Below are 13,138 nucleotides of genomic sequence, written 5' to 3' on the forward strand. Positions count from 1 at the left end.
ATGATGCACACAGATTAAGCAACCACTATCAACAATGTGTTTGATCATGTGACAAAACATTTACAACCCATATTATTATAATAGTCCTAAATGATAGTTCATACAAGTCTATTATTATCATAATATTTTCTTATAGTTATGTAGGCCTCAAGCTATAAGCTATATGGCCCAGAATATGCAACTGAGCCTGTGGAAACAGGGAATGTGGGCACAAATGACAGTATAGCCTTGTCACACAACAGGTCATATCTTATATAGGACTAGAATAGAATATTTGTATACCATAACTTGCATCTTAACGCCAATTAAAATTTGTCTTAAGGCTGAAAATTTCATGACTATTATAGCGTAATAACTTTAAAAGTTATGCGCTATCAAAGTATAAAAAGACAGGAAAATTTGCTCGAGCAAATTTTATGTGCCCACATGCCCTGTTTTTGCAGGCCTGGTCACATTAACTGAAACTCCTAAATTTCACATTGTGCAATGGCATGCTCATAAGGGACCGTACGCAAGGAAATTTGACGTCAAAAAACTTTGACGAGTTCAGACTTCAGCAGATTTGACAAATAAAATGTTGACGAAAATCAAGAAATTGTAGGCAAAACCTGTACTTTTAAGGGCGCTTATAAACATTTGACGAATTTAAATTTGACGAATTAAACCGATTCGTCAAATTCATCAAATTTTTTTGACATCAAAATTTCCTTGCGTACAGTCCCTGCTCATAATACTGTTTTGCATACTTGTTGCAAAATTGGTAATTATGTAGTGTAGACACTAGACAGAACCATTTTATCAAACAGATGTACAATTTTTTCCAGGGCATGCCCATGCAGGCCCTATATAGTATTGGCAGCAAATCCATGCTTGTTACTGTGCTCCATGCAGGTGATGCGTATACACCCTGCCAGCAATAGGCACCGGCCTATTATGCTGGCATAATTTTGAGCATAATAGGTGCCTGAAAGCATCAAGCATAATGCTAGCATAATAGGCAGAATAGTTGTCACGCAGAAATACATGCCACAGAAAAAGGTAGACTTACACTAATAGCACAGTTGATGCTACTGATATGACAGTGGAGTAGTTATTTGACATGACTGTTATTATAGTTTACAATTCAGCCAATTCTTAATGCACAACAAGCACTTTTCACATTAAATTTTAACCAGTTGTTCAAAAGCCAACATTTGGGAACTGTGGCAAAAAATTTGAGCACAATTATAAGCATAATTATAGGAAATAATTTGAGCATTGTAGCATAGCATAATAGGCAAAATTAAAAGCATAATTGGCTGGTGCCTAACCTAGTCAGCAAGACATTAAATTTGTGTAACACTACACATATACATTCCTTAATTGCACTGGTCAATTAATAATTATAGTTAAGGCCACTCCAAATAAATTCTCTGTTTCCCGTCCACCACCCGCATCTGGTTACTGTCAGCTCTAAATATTCCATTATTCAGTATTCTTCTGGTTGTTCTTACATACTGTACTAATAGCCATCCTATAACAAGTGTCAGCAGTGCTATCTAGTCGGCACAAATTCATGCTTGTGTTATTTTTGCAACTTAAAAGGAAGGTACAAGTATTAAGCATGCTTTTATGCAGCCCGCTTTTTATGGCTGTGCCAGGCAAATAATGACTTGAAAGCTGCCAATTTTTTAATGGAATAATGGAAATGGACTGTCCACCCGCATGCAAATATGCCTTGAGTCCAGGACAGGAAACAAAGAATTTAATTGGAGTGGCCTAACAGAATAATATGCCGGCGATAGCTAATAGGATAAAATCATAGATATTAGAGAGACTCTAATATCTATGATAAAATGGACACATAGATTTAAATGATTTTATACAACTTGTCCCCCAGACACCTGGGGAGCAAATTCCTACATAAATAATAATCAGATACCCCTGTCATGTTGCCGTACTCCGAGTGCACCATATACAGGTAGTTCTGTACATGCACAGTCCTGCACAGCCAGCGCCGTAACAGGTAGCTATATCACCTAGCTATAGTTTATATTTAATACCAGTATAATAGATCACATACGCAATTTGATTATTTATTTTCTTTGCTGGCCTTGTAGTCATAGTCGCCTTTATCACACTATACTCCAGCTGTTCCTCAATTCTGTCAATCAAGAGGAGGCGAGAGGCGGTCCGGTTGCGGGAAAGGGTCAATATCGAGGTCAAATGATAATAGACTCTATAAAACAATAGACTCTATAAAACCTTCATTCGCCACTGGTAGCTATAGCTACGTAACTGAGTAGTAACCACTCAATCTTCTTATCACTTAATCACTAAGCAGCCTGGTCGAGACACTAATACTGATATATCACATGTGGCTTCATACGGCATTATTTGTAACCGGGGCGCGCATTCCATTCGACGTACCCATAATAATACAATTATTATACGCTGATTGAATTCCTTTGAACTGATTTGGTCACCAGACCTTTACTTTTTTGCGAAAAGTGGGCAGCACCAGACGAGCAATGGATAGGTTGGAGATGATTGCTTCGGCTGAGGGGCACATTCCACCAGGAACAGTACACGCAGGAGTGAATGTGAAAGGTATGATCGCCGGCTGTCTGGCTTCGCGAGACTATTATAGAGTAGTAATGTAGTTATGAGACACTCAACTTCTGAGTAATCAGCCAGTACAGAGGTAGTCTCGCGGCGCCCGACCCTAAAAACTTTTAGGGTCGGGCGCCGCGAGACTAGTACAGAGGTTTTGAGGTTGCTTGATACACAACTACTAACTTGGCGCATGTGCAGTAACTAGCCAATGAAATTTAAGGCCATCTTTATTATATTGCTTGTTTCCCGTCACCCAATGGAACAAAAACTGATGCGGGCGGGAGGTGATTATTGATTGTTAATTATACACTTGACTCTTGTTATTTCAGTTTCTGACTGCTCTATTAGAGTATCTCAATCTTGAAGGCTGCCAGGACTGTACACCAGCTACATGCACCCTAGAATAATTAATTAATTATATGTAATGTACAGGACTCGACAAGCGGGTGTAAACGTACATAAAAGGAGTAGTGTGTGTGCAAGTATTATTAACTGTTAATTAGATCTTTAGAAGTTTTGTAATGTTGTACAATTTCCCTGAGACTGATAATGATCTACAAAATTGTTAATAATCTTGTTGAAATTGAAACAGGGAACTCACTTATCAAGAATAATTTACCCACCCGAGGACATTCAAATAGATTCAAGCAACCATTTACCGGAGTTAATTCATTTAAATATTCCTTTTACCCTGATGCAGTTAAATTGTGGAATAAATTACCAGATACTATAAATAATTGTACAACATTACAAAACTTTAAAGATCTAATTAACAGTTAATAATATAGAGACTCACTGCCATCCTTCTGCTATGTTTATATGCATAGCTATAATACATTTACCTTAAAACTCGGTCACTCTGTGCCTCCTTCTATCATGAAATAGTGCATTCACGTGATCTATAATCAAATAATTAAAAGTTGGTACGGCTGCTACCTAAATATATTGATGTGGGTGGTGACGGGAAACAAGGAATTTAATAATGATGGCCTAAGCAGCATATTTGAATTTCTCGAAGAGTAAATTTCATTGGCTATAGACTATCTGTTGCACATGCGTAATACAATCGTGCCGATAGTATCAAGCAACCTCAAACCTCTGCAGAGTCTATGGCTTTCATCTAGACAGTAATCAGTGCACATGTGCACTTACTATTTATAAACATTTGGAATTCCTCCCTATGGCTAAGAAACATGCTTGTAGGATTAGGAACAGCACTCCTAGGTTTAGGATTAGGGTCAGATTCAGGCTTGGTTTGTTCTTCGCCTTTGTTAAAGGTTTCTTCATTTTACATTAATAGAACTGAGGTAGAAACTAAGGAAGATGTCTTAAATGTGGGAAAACTGATCTTATTGCCTATTTAAAAGTATCAAGATATGCCAGTTTTAAGTGTTCAGTGTGTTGTAGCTCACCCACAATGGATGAAGCTATGTGTACTGAATGCTCACACATTTTATACCGATTCCTTACCTTCCAGAGTATCCACTGTACTAAGTTTCTTGTGCCATTTTAGAGGAAGGTGTAGGTCCAGCTGTGGGCCATTCAGGAATCAAAACTGGCTAAAACAAGACATTACAGCGCAGGTCTTTATAATCAAAATCATGGAGCTGTACAGTCATATACAGCCATCCTCAGGCTAACTAGAGTTCCATTAGGGCCCATACCACTTGTATGGATTGCCACTGTGCTCGGGAAAAAGCAGCTTGCAATGCCGCCTGCATATTCCTTGTACCTGCAGTTTATTGTCATGCTAGCCACAAACTTGGCTTACATAATCAAGTGAAGATGTGTATATATAGCTCGATGGAGGTGTATTTATATTTACCTAAGAGCTGCATGTAGAGTATGGACATTACATTGCATTATTTAACACATATACATAATACACCCTGTACTTGCAGGTGGTATGCTGAAATGCATGGAGTCAGTGGTTGTGAACTAGTTTGTAATTCAAGATGAATCGAAACAGTTTTTATTGCATAAATCAATGATTCTACTAGTGGAATTAGCAGCTTGTGATGGGACAATTCTTTTTTTGCTATTATAGTACTTCTATTTCTGTTTCATTGTATTCTAAGAAATTTTATGACAGAAAATGGAATAGGCTATTTGTTCTTGAGTGTATCAGTGTAACCACATGTAGTTGCAGACACATGTCCTACAAAACTCTTGTGTGAGATTCCTTTGTACTGTATTCTATAGCTTCACAGCATCAGAGGCACTTCATGCTTAGCAATTATAAACTATTAAAAATGTGGAAAATAATGGACTGGTGGAACACTGCATGGAATAGACTACTGAAATAAATTTTAATGCTCTTTTCTTGTTGTTCACATGCACTTACATTAGCTGAAGTGTCATGGCTATACTGTTGCTGTATATGGGTATACTCTGTTGTTGCTATGTATGAGCAGAAATATGGGATTAGAGTTTCACTGTACAGTATGTACAGTGCTTGCATTTTTACAGCCTCAACCTTGATGGAATGTTGTGAGTACATATCAAAAAAGCGTGTGGAGCATGATAAAAAATTCTAACCTTATCATGAATCTTATGAAGCATTTAATGTACTGTACATGGTTAACTGTTCCACAGATTTTGGTAGTGTACCAAACATTAATTTTCACATCATTAGTTACAGTCAAAGCTAAAACAGCACTACCTTTGAAAGTTGACTGATGTCACACAAAAACCAAAGGAATTCTATTCCCTAAACCCAGGTGTTAAAATTAATGTTAGGGTAAGGTTACTGTGTAGACTGGTTTTACTATTTATCTGTGTATACTGTCATTGTGCACAGGTAAAACTTAACAGTGAACCTCAGTTTGAGATTTAGCCACATTATTTTTTAATGAAATAATTGACTAATGTGTGTGTTTGTGTATTTGTGTGTGTGTGTGTGTGTGTGTGCATGTGTGAGTGCGTATTTGTGTGTATGTGTGTGTGTGCACGTGTGCGTATTTGTGTGTGCGTGTGCGTGGGTGTGTATTTGTGTGTGCATGTATGTGTGCGTTTGGGTGTGTGTGCATGTGTGTATTTTGTGTGTGTGTGCATGTGTGTGTACTTGTGTGTGTGTGTCTGTGTACGTGTGTGTGGGTGTGTGTATTTGTATTTGTGTGTGATAGTGTGTGTGTGTGTGTGTGTGCGCATGTGTGGGTGTGCGTGTGTGTGTGTGTGTTACTAGTACATGTAAGTATTATTATTAGGTGAGACTCTCTACATTGGTAAGTATGAGCCTCATCATTCTTTTAATCCTGAATATCCTTTTGGAATTATCACACCTTCACAAGAAATGATAGCATACTGTGACTACAGTAACACAAGTGACAAGGAGTTAACACTGAAGCTTTGTATGAGGTATGAAGCATTGACTGGTAGAGACTCTGTGGTGTTTTATTGGAAGCCATGTGATGAATATTCTCAAAAAGCTCCAAAGTACTTCCCAGAAGACATTGTGTTTTCAAGCAAAACTTGCAAACCGCTTCTGTATTTTGTTGCTCGGGTTGATCCCAATATTATCAAAGAGAGCAATGTGGTAGGAAATTATAACAAAAGTAAATTTCCAGCAGATTTGGATGGTCCACTTGTTGGAGTTGGACATGCTTGGTATGTTGAAGGCACTCATGTATTCGGTCACTACCGCACACCTATCAGCTCTTTTAATGTTTATGTACCTTATGATGGAAAGATATTTCAAGTGTCCAAATTTTCATTTCTCTGCTCACGTCGATTGCCCAGATTAAGTCATTTTACATATCCAAAAGATGAGTGGGTGAAAATCTATAGTCATGATCTTCCATCTAATGCATTTCCTGCTGGCATTGCCCCTGATGGAGAAGTGTTATATGTCGGTAGAGCAGAGCACCTCAATGATGAATATGATGTGATTCCTGGATATGTGACACCTTCAGATATGCATCTTCATATGATGTGGGGGCTACAGGAACAAATATATGACAGCAATGATGGGTTTGAAATGTTAGTTGAGGAGGTTCAAGATTTGCTTGAATGGGTTGTAGACTCTCAGGGAAGAGTGCCCCAAAATGCTGTAATTGCTGGCTGTGAAGGATTTGCTCTCATGTACTATGTTGGCCGTACAATAACTGGTAGTGACCTTTCAGTTGGGAAGGACCGGTTTCATGATGCTATTAACCTACCAGATGATAGGGTTGCAAACACCCAGTTATTGGGGAAGATTGATAAACGTCATGGATTGTGTGTTGCATGGAATGGTTATGAGTACTATTACCAGCAATATGAAGTGTTAGTGCTGAGAAAGAAATTTTCACCTAAGAGCCTACAATGTCTTTGTCGTAATGTCATTATCATTCTCACAATGGGTATGCCTCACATAGTTGACCAGTTGAATCTTCCTACACAGCTAAAAAAGTTCTGTAAAGTGACTGGTAACAAAGTAGATTAATTCTTCACATAATTTTTTTAACTTTGTATAATTTTATGCCATTTTTTACATTCATATAGTTGGCAGAACTAAACGTTCTATATTGTGCTACTACTATATGCAAGAGGAATGGCACAGCACATATTGATGGATGATCATGAGAGCTAGCACAGCTGTGATCATGAGCATATTTTGTCATCATTGTAAAAACAACCATTTTTTACATTCATATAGTTGGCAGAACTAAACGTTCTATATTGTACTACTACTATATGCAAGAGGAATGGCACAGCACATATTGATGGATGATCATGAGAGCAAGCACAGCTGTGATCATGAGCATATTTTGTCATCATTGTAAAAACAACTTACCTGTAGCTATATGTTTGTGTACATGTGTAGTGGTGTTCACTAGAATTTTTAAACAAAAGTAATGACATTTACTGACTTGATCTGTAATTAATCTGGACATGTGGGCACACAAAATGTGTTCACATTTTCAACTATAAATAAAGATATATGCACGGGTGGGTCCAGAGATCGACAAGGGGCAGGGTATAGTAGTAGGTGATAAGTATATGGAGCAGGCTAGGGGTTTCGGGGTGCACCCCCCCCCCCCCCCCATCCCCTCCAGAAGCTAAAAATTTTAATATGTTTCAGGAGTGAAATCTTTGATGTAGTGTAGTTTTATGCAAATTCTTAATGCTTTTTCTAAGTGGTATGCATTGATCAAAAGTTGTATAGGGATCAATAGTTCAGTTATGAGCCTGCCATACAGAATTGCATAAAAAGGGCCATGGCCATGTATATTTCATCTGCAGAAAAAATCCTAGAAGGTTAAATGTGCCAAGGGAAGATGCTAGTTTTCATATTCAGCAACTGGTTTTACTATATGGTGCATGCGGTGACTGTTCTTAGAGAATTTTGATTGACTGCTCTATTAGAGTATCTCAATCTTTAATAATCCTTGGGGGGGGAGGGGATTATGTAATACAAGGTAATTATATATATATTGCACTCCACTATACTAAGGTATGATCTGTTGTGCAATGGTGTTCCATAGGCGAATTTTAAATCTTAAGTAATTATATGTACACGCACACTAACTGTTGCTATGTGTCTTCTTTAGAAACATTTCTTTCGCTTTATCTCAAATGATAAGATTTAAGTATTAAACAGGTACTTTTTGATTGCTGACCAATTTTATCATTTAATACTGCCAGGTAGCTAGCACCATTCACACAGTATGCCAGTCCAAAACTGCATATCTCAAAGTGTGTGGTTTCAATTTTTTCCTGGGGGGGGCATGCCCCCCCTCCCTGCCTGAGCCTTGCCACTTTCACCCCTGCTCATGCACCAGTCTTCTCCTCATTCAAGTCAGTAGACACATTTGTAGTACAATCCTTCATATACAGGAAGTGAGTAACCAAAATTGCTTAATTTTACATTTAGCAGCATTAAACAGACTGAAGTAACCAAATACTTGACTATTGCATTACCAATCAATGTCAGATTGCAGTTTAAGACTGTCATGACAGAGTGAATTTTAGTGTCATCTATGAACATCTTCGAGTTACACTGTTGGGTATATTGCTGACATACAATGATTAATAATAAGGGCACAAGGACTGAACTTTGAGGTACTCCAATCTGGACACCATGCAAATCAATCAGACAGACATCCATTAATTCTTTGAAGATGGTCAGCAAGAAAAATTTGATAGCCTCATAGTGTCCTAATAAGGTTATATGAAGAACCTCCTAACAAAATAAAGTCTGCATACAACTGTTGCATTGATAGGCTGTCTCTATAAGCAAACCACAGTTCTTTAAAAAGCTGTTGATTTTCACAAATTTTATAGCATACAGAAATGGGTAAATAGCACTATGTATCAAACTGTACGGCAGTGCTGTTAAGTAAGATTCCCCCTGAGAATGAATGCATGATGACCACCAATGTAGTATTAACACCATTGCAGAGACAACGATCACACGCAATGAAAAGTAATTTAAAACAAGTAAACTCCTTCAGAAGGCTGAAAATTAATTTTAACTTAAAAACAAAACCTAAAAACAAAATCTAAAAAAGGCTAGAAGGCTAGAGGCTAAACATAGCAGCACAGAGTCACTATTAATTCAGAAGCCTAAATTTAACAGGAAGCCCTTGGAAACCTCCTCCCTATACCTCTGTGTATCTTCCACCCCCAAGTGAAATGGTATACAGAAGGTCTATCTACCCCATGGTCAAAATATTTCAGACTAGTACAGTAGCCATAAGCTCCCACCCAGTTTTGCATGCCTCAGTCCCAGTGCTACACTTACTACAACTTGTGGTTTGTAAGTAGTTATTTCCCAGAGTTTGTTTTAGATTAATGTGCTGTTAGATGGATATTAGTATCTAATCCAAAACAGCCAAGCTGTAAAAAAAAAGAGTGCGGTCCCCAAAAAGGCTATGGTGAAAAAGGATGTGAAATCCAAGGTGGCGGCCAAGAAATGGCTGTGATAGTAGGTTAATGGTAAAAATTTCAATAACAACAATTCAGGTGAATTTGGGGCCAAATCCTAGTGAAACTTGGAGGAGGCAACACAAATTCACCTGAATTGTCGTTAATAAAATTTTTACCATTAACCTACCATGCATCACAGCCATTTCTTGGCTGCCACCTTGGATTTTACATCTTTTTCAACCATGGCCTTTTTAGGGGCCGCACCTATTTTTACAGTTTGGCTGTTTTTGATTAGATAATTATTACATTAATACACATCTTTGTACAGCCTTAAACACAGTCACCATCTTTACAATAACAATTTCTCTCTCAGACACATCATGTCCTATTTACAGCCAGCTATTTTTTTACACAGAATTATACAAATGCATTATAATACACTTTCACACCTCAGATCAAAGGAGTGGCCAGGGCTACATTTCATATGTAGCCCAGCCACTGGGCTACATACGAAATGTAGCCGGGCTATATACAACTGGCAGTTATTGATACTCAGGATGCACGACTTGGATTTCGCCATGAAAATCACTAAGACGGAGAGCGTTTTGTTGTCCTCACCATCCTACGAGTTGAAAAACATTGGGCTAAGATGAGTACTAGTGTTATAGCTTATTCACCAATCGTTTCCGCATGTTTTTGAATATGAACACACACCCATCAAGAAGCTACCACTTTGCATAGAGTAACCACTCTACGAGCAAGCTTACTACTGACCTATCTCGGCCCTTAGTGAACTTCGTAATTTTTCCATAAACGATTCAATAACACTGATCAAAACACTAAACTCACGTAACTGCTGCACTTGTATTGGCTTAGGTGATTGATCACCCTGTACAGGCTATCAGCCTGAGAAGTGTTACATATTAACTGTAACATGGGGCATTCAGGCTTTGCCCGATATGTATGCTCTCTGCCTTCGGGCCTGTGGCCCTCAGGCCAGTTGGGCATACATACACTGGATCGGGCAAAGCATAAACGAATGTTCAAATAAATGAATGAATTATATAAATGAATGTTCATAAAACATAATAAAACTATTTGCTTAGCTACTAATTCCAATCAGTAACTTTTCACTATAATATGAAGCATCATACTTTTTAAAAGTACAGTGGTAACCTCAGTTATCAAACCCCTTGGGACTAGGGGTAGTCCATAAGTCTGAAAAGTTCATATCTCTGAAACTGTGTATAAATAACCTTAAAATAGCATAAAGATTTTAAAAAAAAAAATCATTTTCAAGTACCCTAATAGAACAGTCACTACTCTAATAGAGCAGTCATTTTCATAATTCGGTTAACCAAGAATCTGGATAAGATGGGTTCGGATAACTGAGGTTCCAGTGTAACTAGTTACATATTACATATTACTTACAACTGAACTATTTAGTTACAGTTACATATTGCCCATAAAATAAATTAACTATAATATTATTACATATTATATTACTTTGTGTCCACAGCCTTAAGCTGTCACGTGTGAAACTACCACCTAATAACCATGTGACATGATTGCGTTGTTGGACAATGTGCACGCGGAAATCTTGGTTATAAGTAAGAAGCTGGTGAATAAGCTTCATTCAGTAGGTTTTGTTACTTCATTGTGGCTAGGTGTTACTCAGTGGATAACTATTGAGATTAGTAACCTTGTTACTTGTAATATTACATAATGTTAGACTTTTACAATAACTATATTACTTAGGTAACGCGTTACAGTTGTAAGTAAAGTAACTTGAGTTATATTACCTGTTTTTATAATGTATTTCGTTATATTACTTTGTTACCACAAAAGTAATAATTATTACGTAATGTGTTATCCCCAACACTGGTTTTATGCATGTTGCATACTGTATATTAGTTTTAACTGTATGACTAACATGCGCTCCATATGCATGTGTATATATTATTCACTCATTGTAATTATTATTGCTTAAAGTGCATTTATGGGCACTCCTATATGATAGACGAAAAGGGGTCTTCCACACATATCCAATTGTGTTAACTTGGAAGACTATAACTTGGTGTGCAAGAAAGATACAAACCTGAAAATTTCTCCATCTATTGACCTACGTTGCGGTACTCACTACTGTCCAACGTTCAAGGAAATAACGTGTTCCAATCCGAAGTTATGAATTGCCAAAGTTTGTAAATTGGATGTGTGTGGAAGACCCCTTTTCGCAAATCCGGTCACATATTGTCATTATTTTATACATACTAAGAATGTCATAGCAACCAATTGTCAGTCATATAATCACATTACAACCCTTAGGTTTCCCTTTTGTACTTTGATTTGGTTTCACTGCCCAAATATAAATTATTTAAGTGCTGTTGCCTCAGCATAAATGTGTTATGTGTTTATAATCTATAGCTAATTGTGACTGGATCTGGGAAAACCGGTCTTATCACCCATGTTAGCAGATTTGATTTTTCTTGCAAGAGCACAAAGCTACATGAATAAATTATCTAATTTCACAATCAAAATCAGCTATACTTGAGTGGTCTGCTTTTGCTGGCTGCTTTTCCCAAGCAAAGTGGTGATCTGTACGTGCAGTGTGGAGCTCTGGTCAACCTAGCTGAGGGTGGCTATATTTGGCTGTACAGCTCCATGGTGTTGAATAAAGACCTGTGCTGTGAATTTCCTTTTATTTAAGCCAGCTTTGAGACCTGAATGGCCCACAACTTGGCCTAATTCATCCCTACGCCTTCTTTTCCAACCTCGGTTTAAAACTATCTAAAATGGCGGGAAACTTAGGCTACTCCAAATAAATTTCCTGTTTCCCATCCTGACCTCAGGCATATTTGCATGTGGACAGGAGGTCCATTTTCATTATTTCATTATGAGATTGCAGCTTTATTTACCTGGCACAGCTATAAAAAGCTGCACAAAAGCATGTTCCTTCTTTTTCAAGTTGCAAAAATAACACACACATGAAGTTTGTGCTGACTTGATAACACGTTGACATTGTTTCAAGATGGCTTTTACTAAGCCAGTCAGTATGCAAGAATAATTGGAAATATATATAAATAATGGAAGAATATGGAATAATTTATTTAGAGCTGACAGTAACCAGATGCGGGTGGTGGACGGGAAATGGCAGGAAATTTATTTGGAGTGGCCTTAGTGGATGCTCTGGAAGGTAAGGAATTGGTGTAAAACGTGTGAAAATTTGATACATAGCTTCAACCATTGGCAAGCTACAACACACTAAATACTTGAGGCCAACCCAAATTGTTGTCTGGTTTCTGGTCCGCTACCCCCTCCCTCCGGCAAATTCCTACATGAATCATGATCAGATACCCCATGTCATGTTGCCATACTTTGATTGGACCATATACATGTAGTCCTGTACATGCACAGTCCTGCACAGCCAGCGCTTCAACAGGTATAGCTACACAACTAGCTAGTTTTAATACTTATAATAAATCACATACGCAATTTGATTACTTATTTTCTTTGCTGGCCTTGTAGTCATAGTCGCCTTTATCACGCTATACTCCAGCTATTCCTCAATTCTGTCAATCAAGAGGAGGTGAAAGGCAGTCCAGTTGGGGGAAAGAGTCAATATCAAGATCAAATGATAATAGACTCTATAAACCTTCATTCGTCACTGGTAACTAACTAGCAACCACTCAATCTT

At 37.7% G+C, this 13,138-nt stretch overlaps 1 protein-coding gene across 2 annotated transcripts; it reads left to right on the forward strand.

Moving 5' to 3' along the window:
- The first annotated feature begins 2,452 nt into the window (after positions 1-2,452).
- LOC136257750 (uncharacterized) lies at positions 2,453-7,435 on the forward strand. Of its 2 annotated transcripts, none has more exons than XM_066051051.1 (2): positions 2,453-2,589; positions 5,802-7,435. In XM_066051051.1, the coding sequence occupies exons 1-2, from the start codon at positions 2,511-2,513 to the stop codon at positions 7,016-7,018; spliced, it is 1,296 nt and encodes a 431-aa protein (XP_065907123.1). In that variant the 5' UTR covers positions 2,453-2,510; the 3' UTR covers positions 7,019-7,435. The 2 variants fall into 2 exon arrangements, with proteins under 2 accessions (XP_065907123.1, XP_065907124.1); XM_066051052.1 differs by having other exon boundaries at positions 2,487-2,589; positions 4,497-7,435.
- Positions 7,436-13,138: the final 5,703 nt, after the last annotated feature.

Source organism: Dysidea avara, chromosome 6 (assembly GCF_963678975.1).
Source record: "Dysidea avara chromosome 6, odDysAvar1.4, whole genome shotgun sequence".
NCBI classification, from domain to species: domain Eukaryota; kingdom Metazoa; phylum Porifera; class Demospongiae; order Dictyoceratida; family Dysideidae; genus Dysidea; species Dysidea avara.

Coding starts and splice junctions, on each gene's coding strand:
- LOC136257750 (XM_066051051.1), top strand. CDS start 2,511: ATGGATAGGTTGGAGATGATTGCTTCGGCTGAGGGGCACATTCCACCA. Junction 2,590..5,801: donor CGCAGGAGTGAATGTGAAAG/GTATGATCGCCG, acceptor TATTATTATTAG/GTGAGACTCTCTACATTGGT.